General features: G+C 52.2%; 1 protein-coding gene across 9 annotated transcripts in view; it reads left to right on the top strand.

Annotated features, from left to right (window-relative positions):
- Positions 1–279: 279 nt before the first annotated feature.
- Positions 280–13,120, top strand: part of Ahnak (AHNAK nucleoprotein) — an 89,260-nt gene continuing 76,419 nt past the window's right edge. For 2 of the 9 annotated variants that reach the window (XM_035441987.1, XM_027408312.2), the window contains exons 1-4: positions 408–689; positions 11,049–11,157; positions 11,477–11,633; positions 12,063–12,250. In XM_035441987.1, the coding sequence (XP_035297878.1) occupies positions 11,477–11,633; positions 12,063–12,250 (345 nt within the window). In that variant the 5' untranslated portion in view covers positions 408–689; positions 11,049–11,157. Of the gene's footprint in view, positions 690–1,685; positions 1,756–11,048; positions 11,158–11,451; positions 11,634–12,062; positions 12,251–13,120 lie in introns of those variants that run through there. The other 7 variants (XM_027408321.2, XM_027408322.2, XM_027408324.2 and 4 more) reach the window with 6 other exon arrangements.

The raw sequence follows: 13,120 nt of genomic DNA, 5'->3' as shown, positions 1-13,120 counted from the left end.
AGTCAGCATGTGTTGTAGAGGGAGCTCAGAGAGCCTCGAGAAAGTCTGAAGGCTAGTAATGGGCGCGGCTGCAAGAAGCTTGGGAACCAAGACAGGAGGCTGGGGCCTGGGACTAAAGTGTCTAAGCTTGAGAGAAAGCTCAAAGGTCTGTGTTGAGGCTGGAGGTCGAGGCTGAATCATCTTCTTGGCTCTTCCTGCAGAATGGGTTGACACTGGGTTCCAACTGTGAGGATGAGCCCCCGCTCCTTCGAGCTTCCAGGAATTTCTTGCCGGTGGAGAGAGACACTGCTCAAACTGGGGTGGGAAGATCCAGACACTGGGACGGGAGTAATAGATGGGATAGGGGAAGGGAAAAGGCGACGCCTCCTTGTCCCTGAGCCCCCTCGCCAGTCTCCTTTCACCGTTCCACTCCCGGGTGGCTTCAGCGTTGGTCTCGCTCTCGGGTCCCAGCCCTGCTCGGGCCCCGCCCGGCCCCGCCCTCTCCCCACAGCTCGGGGCAGACCCGCCCGAGTTACAAGAGCCGCCTCCGCGCGCGGGGGCCCGGCCACTTGGAGCAGCTCTGCCGCGGGGACTGCACTGTCCGCCCTGCCAGACCCGCCCCGACTGGGGCTCGCCGTCGCCAGCAGTCTTTGCACTGCGACCTCGGGCCCTACGCCGCCTATGGCTGCGTCCTGGGACTGAGCCCGCAGGTAGGGAAGCGAAGCGCAGGGTGGTGCGCACTGGGGCTAGGGCCAGGGGAGGGAGGGACTGGCGAGGTGCATTTGTGGTAGTGTCAACTGCGAGGGTTCCAAAAGTTCAGGGCAAACCCGGCCGTCTGTGGCTGCCGGGACAGGCGACGCGTCGCGCTTTGGGAGTGGAGCTCTCTCCCTGGAGTTGGGGCACAAGTTGGGCTAAGTTAGAAAAATCGCTTGGATATGTGCTTTGCTGCGCTTTATGTTTTTCCCGCGGGCGGACTCTTCTTCCCAACTGCATTGCAGGGCGCTGCGTTCCCGGCCTGGTGGCCTCTGTCCCACCCCTTCACTTTGGGGCGGTGGCTCAGAGCGCTGGTGGGTTCCTATTCCATGTTTACTGGAGAAGTTTTCCGAGATCCCCGTCGCAGTTCTCCCGCCCCTCCGGCGCCCCTACACCGCGTGCCCCCTCTGCTGTCCTTCGCGGCTCTCCACACCTCTCCCGCGAACTTCGCGTCCGGAGTCCCCTCAGCCCCACCCTGCCCTGTACCACCAGCCTCTGCCTTTCTGGCTCTTAGCGGCGCCTTCAGCAGCTCCCCTTCAGCTGCCCCGCCCTAGTCTAGCCCCTCCGTGTTCCCAGATCCAAGGGAGTCTTTCCCTTCTTCCCCGCAGGCGTCGGAGCCTGGAAGTTTGCAGCGCGCCTCCCTGCGGGATGGGTGGGAGTGGAGGTGGGGGACATAATTAGGGAGATTCCTGCGCTGGGGTGGGCGGGGAGGGGGGCTGTGCAAGCGACTCAGTCCCCAGAACCTCCCTTGCTTCTTCTAGAGGCGGTACTTTCTCCCCACCCCACCCCACTCCCAAACTCGTCCGGGCGGGATGGCCCCCGCCCCAGCGCCTGGCTGGACGCCAGCAGCCTGAGGAATGTAGTGGTTGGAGTCGGTGACTAATTCAAACCAGAATTCGGGGGGGGGAGTGGTGAGGGGCAAAGGGGAGGGGGAAAGGGGCAGTGAGTAGGCGGTGGGGGCTGGAGCGCTGGGCGTAGGTGAAGGACTTCACTGCGCTCTCTGGAACCCTCCACTTTTGCTGTGTGAGCCAGCGGTGGGGGGGGGGGGGGCGAGATCCTGCTGTGGGGTTGGAGAGGCAGCGTGCTTAGGGTGTGTGCAGAGAGCTGTGTTATGTAAGGCTTTCCCATGCAGGGAGGGGATGTGCAGTGTGCAAGGGCCTGGGCCTCCTCTGGCCAGGAGCCCCTTGCAGTGTCAGGGAGGGTTTGGGGAGCTGCAGAGCCTTGGTGGTGCTGAGTTGACAGCAGGGCTAGCTGTACTTGGTAGTGAGCATTGGAAGACTCTTAGGGGGGACCCGGGGATATCCCACAACTCAAACTGAGTCCTGACTTAGAGTAGTGTGTGTGTGTGTGTGTGTGTGTGTGTGTGTGTGTGTGTGTTGTATGTGTTGTGTGCATGCTTGCTTTCCTGAACAATCTGTCACTTCTGCACAATGTGAGTCCAGAAGATTGTGCAAATGGTGCCTGCATTGGCGCCCTGGTTTGACAGGGTGTGGTCCTGGGCTGTCTCTGAGGCCACGAGGTGTTCTTGTTCTCGGGGTGCTTGTATTCTCAGTGTTCCTGCTCTGGGGAGGGGATTTGTAGGAAAGCTTCCTGAGGGAGTTGGGGTCCTTGGAGAGTGACCTGAAATTCCCAAGAGAAAAAGGACCCAGAGGTCTTCGTCTGTTCCCGGAACACTGCTGGACTCTTGATAAATGGTTTTGAAACAGTCTCCCATTAAAATTTAACCTCAATGGCAGGGGCCATCTCCACTGCACCCCTTTTCTAGTAGCTGCCTAACATATGATAGGTGTTGGGCTGAGTTCATAGGATCCAGTGATTCAGCTGGGTGCTGAATGTATGTGAGTGCTTTGGTTGTGCCCCATGAGGGAAGTCCCTGGGGTAGGGTGTGCCTCTTTTCCCTTTCCCAAGCTGAATGAACCATTAGTTTCCTTTTCTCACCTTAAAAAACTACAGGGCTAGGCCTGCATATGGGCTATAGAGTGTGCAGATTACGATGTAAATGGGAACCCCTTGTTTAAGGGCACATCCTTGCTTTGAGCTATGGGGTAAGGGAGTGTGAGGAAGAACTGGGAGCATGGGCTGATTTAGAAAGGACTAGGCCCTGGGTGCTGATAGGGATGACATCTGGAAGATGTCTGAACCCCTTTCTAAAGCTCTTGTCCCTAAGAGGTTATGCAAAGGGACCTTGCTAAGAGAACCAGGATATTCAGGGAGACACATGAGTCTTACTGCTTTAATTTAAGGCTTACTGCTGATAATATGGAGGTCAGTAGCAATGCTCCCCACAGACATGGTTCAAGGGTGAGGATCCAGGTCCAGGAAAGGACATGAGAGAGAGTGAACCAAGGAGCTCTGTGGAAGAAGAGTAGCATTAGTCAAGGGCAGGGAGGGAGCTATGGGGTCCTGGGTCACCTCAGACCCAGGGAGGCTCTGCTTAGAGGTTCAGAGAACCGCCACGCCTGGCTCTTCTGCTCCACTTGGAACTGCCTGTTGGGCTCTGGCAGAGCACACCACTCTGAGCCTGGGGAGCTGGTTTGAGAGGTTGGGGTAAAGCTGTGGGGGTGGAGGAGTGTGTAAGGCACTGGGGTGTGGTCACTACCTTTTTCAGAACTTGGGAACTGCCTGGGGACAGACGAGAGGCAGACTGGGAGAGCTAGTCTGACTTCTGAAGGGATCTTTGCCTGGATGTCCCCAAGTTTCTCTCCTTGGGGCTGGGCTGACCACGTGCTGGTATTCTCATAGGTTAGAGGAAGGGAGGTGGATATCAATTAGAATGTGCATTAAACTTGGCCCACAGCAGTGGTGAGTGTCTAGAGCTTTCTGCTCTTTGCCCCTTCAGGTTTCAACCAGGCTCTCAGGAACTTGCAATTCCCTGGATTTGATCATGGGCTGCTTTCCGAAGCCTTCCTGATGATAGCATCATCCATACCTGAGTTTGTTCAAAAAGTGTCGGCATGGGGGAGGGAATGACACAGACTGTTTCTGCAGAAATGCCCGTGTGTGCTTTGATGAAGCTCCCCTTTCTTTCTCTGAGCCCCATTTCCTACTGGGCCTAAGGCTCAAATAATCGGTCTTGGGTTTGTCACTGTTTGCATCACAACAGGGGTTGTTCCACTGTGGTCTTGAGCCTCTGTGTCTTTGAGTGAAGTTTGTGTTACTGCCTGTGAGAGGATGTCCTATGGACTATTCATGGGGTGCTTATACTGTGCTGGGCCTAGATGTGCCACTTCTTGTTGGCCTCCTGGAACTTGGAGGGCAGACGCAGTTACTGACTGCTCCAGAGTGGAAGTTCCATAGCAGTGCACAGACGGCAGTTAAGCAATGAAGTAAGCTCCTTTGTCCCATATGGGTCCAGGCCTTGAAGTTTGTGTCCAGAGGCCTTCAAGAAGGACAGGGCAGCCTTGGGTGTATAGTCTCCACAGATGGAGGTTGAGCAGAAAGCATTGCACACAGCCTGTCAGGGAGCGGCATCCTGCCTGGTCCCTGGGGGCTGGAGCGGAGGTTCTGGGGGAAGGGGAAATGCCTGGAGCTGATCCTGGCTACGTGTCCTGGCTAGGCTGTGTGTGTGTGTGTGTGTGTGTGTGTGTGTGTGTGTGTGTGTGTGTGTGGCCACTGCCTTTTGAAGACCTGGCCCTGAGTCTTTTCACTACATGGCCTGACCACTGGGGGGCGAGCATGCAGCACCTACCAGGGAACTGGGTGGGGCCCAGAGTATATTCTAAACTGTAATCTACCCCCCCCCCCCCCCCCCCGAGGCAACTCAGATACTTCTCCCCTTGGCTCCTCAACCATAGGACACTGACGTCACAGTGTCTTAATCCCAGCTGTCCTGTCTAAAGCTAAACCTTCTTTGATGTGGCCAGATAAGGAACTTCCCACTGGATAATATAATGCTGTCCTTAGGATGTCACTAGAGAGGTGGAGAGTCCCTCCTGGTCACCTGGATAGGGGAAGGAGAGGGACTCTCCCCGATGGAAGTGAGAATTTAGAGCTTCAGGCCTTGGCCCTGCGGCTTATCTAAGAGTTGGTGGGGGTAATGTATGAGACCAGAGTAGAGAGAAGAGGAGGAGGAGATGAAGAAGCAGTCATGGGGCCGGGGCATGGAGGCACACACCTGGCTTTAATCCCAGCACTAGGAAGGCAGAAGTAGGCAGAGCTCTGTGAGTTCCAGGTCTACAAAGCGAGTTCCAGGAAAGCTAGGATCAGTACACAGAGAAACCTGGTCTCGAAAAACAACAAACAAACGAACGAACGAACGAACGAACAAATGGAAAAGAAGCAGCAGCATTCATGGGGCTGGTTATGGCTGCTTTAGAAGTCCATGAGCAAAAACCCCCGACATGATGAGGAGGAGGCAAGAGTGAGAAGGCTAGTACAACTTCCTTCTGGTAGGAGCTGCAGGCTGGGTCAGCACCATTTTCTTGCTTTTGTAGCAGGTAGCATGGCCTAACTCTGGCAGGTGCACACCCAGAAAGGAAGGTGCACACAGAGGGACCTGTGTGACAGATATCTACTGAGAGCCAATAAAGCTCACCAACAAGGATTGCCTTAGCTGGGAAGGATGGGAGATGAGGCTGACAAGGGTCTTCTGAGAGAGAGAGAGAGAGAGAGAGTGTGTGTGTGTGTGTGTGTGTGTGTGTGTCCCCGTCCTCTTAAGTGTTTCTCTGAACATCCCTCCAATATCCAGGCCATCTGGGTCTTGTTGGTCTAATTCACTTTGATTGTTCCCTCCTGAAAGTTGAGGGTGCCCTCAACGTGTCTACTTAAGTAGCCTCATTTGCCTAAACTTGAGATATTCCTGTGTTAGCCTCCTGAAGACTATAGGTGTCATGGAGCACATGATCCATCCATGTAAAGTTTTTTTGTGTTTGTTTTGACAGGATCTCATTATGTGGGCAAGGCTATCCTTGAACTATCTATGTAGCTCAGGATGGGCTGGAACTTGCAGTGATCCTCTTGGCTTAGCCTCTTTGGTGCTGAGATTAGAAGTGTACACCATTATGCCTGTCTCTGCTAAACTTTTTTTCTTTTTTATATTTTTGGTTTTTCAAGACAGGGTTTCTCTGTGTAGCTTTGGAGCCTATCCTGGCACTCGCTCTGGAGACCAGGCTGGCCTCAAACTCACAGAGATCCACCTGCCTCTGCCTCCTGATTAAAGGCATGCACCACCAACGCCCAGCTTCTTGTTTTGTTATAAATGCGTTTTTGAGTACTTGTGTGTGTGCCCTCATGCTGTGGCACATGTGTAAATGTCCGAGGACAACTCGCAGGAGTCGATTCTCTCTTCTTACCATGCGGGTTCTGTCGATCAAGCTCAGGTTGAGTGTCTGAAAGAAAATCTCCCTTTGTCTTCTGTGTATTAGCCCAAGAGAATTCCAGAACTAGGTTCTGGGAAGTTCCAGCTTCTGAGAAGCTTGGGATTCCTAACTCCTCGGGACACAGCCTCAAAGAGATCCAGAATCAGAGGTCCCTTAAGTGCTGTACCCCAGGTGCCTGCAACTCTGCCTGGGTAGGGCCATCACGCGGCTGGTGGGTGCCTTGCTCTCTCTGCGTGGGTGAAGACTGTTGGCTTGGGGCCTGTCTCCATATCTCTAAGGTAGTTAATGCTTTCCCTCTAGCATTGTTTGTACGTGAGATGGGGCCCTAAGCATGGGATGTCCACAGCACAGCACTCGGCACGCAGCGCTCAGCAGAATTCTTTCTCTTAGCTGTCGATGGTGGGTTTCCTTCACCATGCAGCTTTCTCTTCCTCTTTGGGGAGTGTTTGTGTCAGTATATCATCCTTCTGGGTGTGTCTCCCTTCTATGACTCTCCAACGCGTTGCTTGGTTTTGAGTGTCAGGGCTTTTGCTCTGGTGGAGGTCTCTAATCCTAGCCATGAGTCATGTTCTTGGGATGGAAACTGCTTGTCCCTGCCTTGTGTGTATAGCGGGTTAGTTAGGACATATGGGTGCTGCAGCACGGGTCACAGAGGTCCTCCCTTCTTCCATGAGTATGCCCTTCTGTGTGCAGATCGTGCTAGGCAGGCCCACTGCCATGTGGCCTTCTAGTGTAGGTCCTGTCTTCAGATTTACCCATTCAGCCATTGAGGCCCTAGGGCTTGTCACTGTGTGTGTGTGTGTGTGTGTGTGTGTGTGTGTGTGTGTGTTTGTTCCTGTCACTTTGACACAGACGGTGGCTATCTGTAGCTGCAGCAGCAATTGTCCTGAGCTGTCATCTGTAGAGAGGAAAGAAAAGGCCTTAGTCCCTGAAGACAGAGGGGAGAGGATGGGCTTCTGGAGGTCATCCTTGCCAGGAATGTTCTCCTTTTGGACATCTAGATATGCCCTGTGTGGCCCCTCTGGGAGCGGGCACAGGCAGAGCTTGCTGCTGCATGGATTTTTGTGGTGTTGAGTTGCAGGATGGGGGCATTCTGACATGGTGTTTGGCCTGAGCTGTGCCCTGTCCCTGAGTCCTTTCTGTTTTTACCTAGAGCATCCTTATTGCCTCATCCCTTTTCTGTCATCCAAGCAGCCTTCTACATTTGGGGTCTCCACTCCAACCCTGCTTCTTCTCATCACAAAGGATGCCAAGCCCATCGACTGGGCCACAGAAATGGAGTTAGCAGAGCTGAATTCTAGGGCTTTAACACTCCCCTGTTCTAGCCTCTGTGTACCTTCCTTTCCCATATGTGAGTGGCAGCCAGTGCTTCATCCAGAATGCCACTGTAGGGAAAATTTGAACATCCTTGCTGTGTGAATACGGCAGTGGCAGCTGCATGTGGCTGCTAGGCACCAGCTAGTGGGACTACATCTTTAACTTCAAGCTGGGTGTGGCAGTATGCCTTTGTAATCTTGGAAGTCAGAAGGTGGAGGCAGGAGGATCAGAAGGTTGGAGGTCATTCTCATCTACACAGAAAGTTTGGGATCAGCCTGGACAATATGAGACCCTACCTCAAAAGCTGAAAAACTCAAACGAACGAACGAACAAACAAACAAACAAACAAACAAACAGGACCTACAGGGCTGGAGCGATGGGTTGGTGGTTAAGAGTGAGGACTATTTCAGAGGACCCAAGTTTGGCCCTAGCACTGATGTTGGGCCACTCATAACCACCTGTAATTGCAGTTCCAGGGGAATTTGACACCTCTGGCCTCATGAGCACTTGCAGTCAAGTGTACACACGCGCGCGCGCGCGTGCGCGCGCGCACACACACACACACACACACACACACACACACACACACACACACACACACGAACATAAATAATTAAAAATAATTTAAAATTGGGAGCAGCCTGGCATAGTGGAGCAGGCCTTTAATCTCAGCACTCCAGCATTCTGGAGGCAGAGGCAGGTGAATCTCTGAGTTTGAGGCTAGCCTGGTCTACATAGTGAGTTCCAGTACGGCCAGGGTTACATAGAGAAACCCTGTCTCAAAAACAACAACAACAGCAAGAAGAAATTTAATTTTATACACACGTGGGCCTGTGTATGTCGCATATGTGGAGGTGTACATGTAGACTAGAGGGCATAGGATCCCTGGAGCTGGAGTTCAGGTGGTAGTGAGCCACCCGACATGAACTCAGTCAGGTTCAGGGAACTGAACTCAGTTCTTTGGAAGAGCGGCAGGATTCTGAACTCACTCTGAGTCATCTCTCATCTTTTTTTTTTTTTCCCCCTGGGGGGAAATACCACAATGATTTAATTACCTGCCTAAAATTATTTTACTTTTGACTTTTGGAGACAGGGTCTCATGTAGCTCAGGCCATCCTTAAACTCTAGATCTTCCTGCTTGCTCACTTGAGTGCTGGGGTTATAGGTGCACACCACCATGGCAGTCTAAACCGTGTAAATTTAAATAGCCACATATGGCTACCGTGTTAGCAGCACACATTTGATTCTCTTCAAGTCCCAAAGGCTTGTGATGAGTGACTGGATTCTGAAGATTCTCCCAACCTCCAAAGACCTTCTTTTGGATTTTCCTGGAGGCCTACTTAACCTAACCATGTGGGAGGAGAGGGAGGAACATCTGGGCTTGTTACAGGCTCCACTGGTGGAGGATAGACCAAGAGCCCAGATGCAGAAAAAAGGCCGTTGCACTTCTTATATGTATCCCATGCCTTGCAGGCCCAGGCCTGGCTGTGTCAGGATAACAGAGCTGAGCATGAATCCAATGGCGCCTGTGCTCAGTGGTTGAGAACTTTTCAGAATTACTTCTCTCAGCCGCCTACTGAGTGAAGTATATAACAAGTCCCTGTTGGTCCTCAGCACTTTTTGCATCTAAAGCCCCTTGTCCTAGGGCTTAATCTAGAGAAGGGAAACTGGGAAGTCCTAGTCTCTTTGGTACTTGGGGGCCTGGCTGAGGCAGCATTGCATTGACTAGGGTTTAGGCGTGACCCTGTGCATGTCTGGAGCTGTTGCTTCAGACTGCACTGACTCACCGTGGAAGGGAGGAGGGTGGAGCCACCATGTGGGTGAGTGAGCTGGCTCTCATTCGCCTCTGCTGGCTCAGCACCAGGATGTTTGGCTGAGTAAGGGGCCCTGCACAAGGAGGAAGACGGGGTACTGGGGAAACCTGAAGGGGTGGCTTCAGTTCTTAGAGACTAGAGACTTTTTTTTTTTTATTTTTTTTTAACCTCCTCTGCTTCTGCGTGGCTCCTGGCTGCCAGGCTGGCTTCTCAGTATTGGTCTGGGGCAGGGGCAGAAAGTGCCATTTTCAAGTTGGGAAGAGTCAGTATGGCTTTCCTCTAAAGTGGCCTCTTCTTGCTGCTGGGAAGGGAGGAGGCCTTTCCCTAGCTCAAGCCTGTGCCAGCAGGCCTCTCTCCTGTCTTTGCTCACACTCTAGCCAGCACCTGTGTTGTTAAGTAGGCTCATGATAAATACTGCATTTATGAGTTTGTGGAGTTTGAGAACAGGTGTGGTGATCTGGGGTTTATCTTTGTATTTATATTTTGTCCATGTTGGTATCTGGACCTGCTAAGTGCCATGGATTTCTAAGAGCCACAGTCCCATCCTAGAGGCCAATTCCAGCACCTTGGATGCCCCATTTATATTTTATTGCCCTGAGAAGACTCTTAAGACTTCTGGTACATTGTGGAGCCCAGTTGGTCACACCCAGAGTCCTCTGCTTATCATTTATGCCGGGACAGGATTCCATGTCTTTTAAATTTCCGTATCTGGCACAGAGAGTGCATTCAGTAAATGTCTAGAGGATGCATGAGTGATGGAACGTAATGATCTGCTGCAGTATGCAATTAAGTGCTGGGCTGGACCGTGCTGCCCCTGGATGGTATCCTTTACAGTATATAGTACAGACTAGAACATCTAGGAGGTGACCAGCATGCATGTTTTTATTGATTGGTTGACTAATTTCTGGATGTAAACAGTTTCAGGGTGGGGCTTTGGGTGAGGCTCACCACAATTTATAGAGTCCTTCATACAGTTTCTTAGGTATGCTTTAGATGGCTGCCAGCACCATTTTGTGTGGGTGGTTAAAGTTCATCCTTCCGGGTGCCTTCCCAGGGCACCTCTGCAGCTGATAACTCATCCACTCATCCGGTGGCAAGCAGGAATGCCTTTACCTATGGAGCCTGGCTCAGGGCCCGGTGTGGGCAGCCACGTGGGCCTTGACTCACCACAGGCCTGAGCTGGGCTCAGCTTTCCTTCAGCCTTTTGGCTTGGGGAGCCTGATGGGGATGGGATTGTCTTTGTTTAGGCCAGCTGGGAAGGGTTCCTTTTGGACCTGAGGGTCATCCTAGATGGTAAGCTGAGTCACTGTCAGTGGGGTAGGGGACAGCACCATCTGTGTTTACAGAACAGTCTCACATGTGTGGAAAGGTGAGCCTCAATGTGGCATAGGGGAAAGACCTAGAGAAACAGGCTAGGGCCTGGCGGCAGCATCATCACTCTCTCTGTGCGCACTCCGGATAAACTGACCTTTCAGAGTTTCAATCTCTTTGCTTGTAAAGTGGGACCATCTATTTTAGAGAATGATGAACATGACTGTGTTGTGGGACCTCCGTGGACCAGCTGCTGTCTTCTTTCAATTTGTGTGGAACTCTTACCATTTCCATGTTCACAGCCAAGGAAACGTAGGTTCAGAGAGGTCAAGTGTCCTTGGCAAGAGACCTATAGCTAGGAGGATGTAGCCAGTAGTGGAGACCTGGTCTAATTTCCTTTAACCTCGTTTTGTGTGGCAATGAGCCTCAGAGTCATGTAGTTGCTGATCGTAGTGGGGCCCTGACTGTAGTGTTGGTTTGGCCTGGAGAACAGCATCTCTCTATCACTGAGGTTTTGAAAAGCCAAATGCGAGCATCACGATGAAATTTTTCCTAGGCTGTGTGACCGAGATTCCCAAAGAGAGAGAGAGAGACCGATAGAAGAAGAGAAGGAGGCGGGGCGGGCTCCTGGCAAGGCATTTGCTCCTGAATAGAGTCCTGCAAAGGTTGGTAGGTGGGATGGTGCAGAGGGATGGAGGTTAGGATGGGGATCCTGGGTAATTGATGAAGCATTTGGAACTGGGTCCTGGGTGGGTCAAAGGGCTGGCTACCCCCTCTATATTCTCTATTGTGCCTTGAGAGAACTTGCAATGCAGATCGCTCTCCTCCCCGAGGAACCCTTGCTTGGCAGGTGAGCCAGGGCGGTTGCATGGTACATGGGTTCCATTCCCTGGGTGTGCACAATACCAAAGATTTCTGGCTTTCTCATTCCTTCTGCCCTCTGTGTCCCCTGTGACCAGAGCTTGTTTCTTTACCTCATCCCAGATGGAGAAGGAGGAGGAGACAACCCGGGAGCTGCTGCTGCCTAACTGGCAGGGCAGTGGCTCCCATGGACTGACCATTGCCCAGAGGGACGATGGAGTCTTCGTACAGGAAGTGATGCAGAACTCCCCTGCGGCCCGCACCGGGGTGGTCAAGGAGGGTGAGTCTCCCCGAGATAGTGACTGGGCACTGGGGATGGGAAAGGTTATTAAAGGGATGCTTGGGAGGCAGCGGGGCAGGCAGAAATGACCAGATGGCTGTGGAAGGCTTGGGTCCAACAGCACAAGGATGGTTAGTACCCAACCCTGTTCTTTGCCTACTCTATGTCTTGCTTGTGAATCTGAGGGGAAGCAGTTATGTCGACTCTTGGAGACCATGTCTTCAGATCTGATCTGCTCCCCTTACCAGTTCTGCAGATTTGTGTAGAATAGTTGACCTTTTAGGCCACAGCCTGCTCTTCTGCACATTGAATGGGCAACACTGTGTCTGCATGACATCTATGGCGCTCAAGGGAAGTTTTAGTGTCTGTTATGTGGTCTCTTCTTGAGATCTGTGGGTCTCTACCTGATTGCTGCACTTCCTTACTTAGGGGACCAGATTGTGGGTGCCACCATCTATTTTGACAACCTGCAGTCTGGTGAGGTGACCCAGCTGCTGAACACCATGGGGCATCACACTGTTGGCTTGAAGTTGCATCGTAAGGGGGACCGGTCCCCTGAGCCTGGACAGACCTGGACCCATGAAGTCTTCAGCTCCCGTAGCTCTGAGGTGGTTCTGGTGAGTTGCTGGTGACCCACCTTTGCTCTGAGCTCCCCATGATCCTGGTGGCCTCCTGGCCTCACTTCCCGAGCCTTCTGTTTGTCTCCTGGACCTCTGCTAATTAATCCCTTCTTGTTTCATCTGTCTGCATTCTTTTATGACTTCTCTCTGCTGCTTTCTTCCTGTTTACATCGTGGCCTATGTCTGATTCTGCTCTTACAAGTGTAGTGTTCCTTCAGTCTCCTGAGACTGTGCCATGGCATAGGAACCCACTCAAGCAATGGGGGCATAGGTGCCAAGAGGAAGGTCGGCTGCTTTGCTAGAGCCTTTGCAATGATTTCACTGGTGTTTAGCCTACCTCTCTACATCCCATGAGTTTGAAAAGATGAGCAGCACAGTGCTCATGGGAAATTCTTCTTTACTCCTAATGGCTTGCTTATTGAATAAACCATGTCTCCTCGAAGTGACAGTATTACCCAAACACAGCCAGGCCATCAGGCTTCACAAGTGCTTTCCAGTGTGCAAAAGCTCCTGGGAGTCTCTTAAACAAGCAATTCAGTGGGCGGAGAGTTGAAGGATGGAGGGCCTGGTTGGGGTGGGTCCCTGAACAAATTGTTTTGAAGTATCACCAGGTGGTACAACCTCTTGCTGGGCAACACCATTCAGGAATCTACATATTTCCTAACCCTGGTATGACCTTTGCTTACCAGAATTTTCCAAGTAATTTCTATTTTCCTCTTGTGATGTGACTGTCAACCCATTTCTTCAGTCCCCTGGGTTGTTCCCCAGGAGGCTCTCTGGACCTCTGTTATGTTCTGAGCATCTTTGGGAAACAGGCAACCCTGTTGTCGGCTAGACTTTGGCCAGGCATTTGCCAACTCAGGTGGG

The sequence above is a fragment of the Cricetulus griseus genome, chromosome 3, assembly GCF_003668045.3.
Source record: "Cricetulus griseus strain 17A/GY chromosome 3, alternate assembly CriGri-PICRH-1.0, whole genome shotgun sequence".
NCBI classification, from domain to species: domain Eukaryota; kingdom Metazoa; phylum Chordata; class Mammalia; order Rodentia; family Cricetidae; genus Cricetulus; species Cricetulus griseus.
This window is presented reverse-complemented; position numbering and strand designations above follow the sequence as displayed.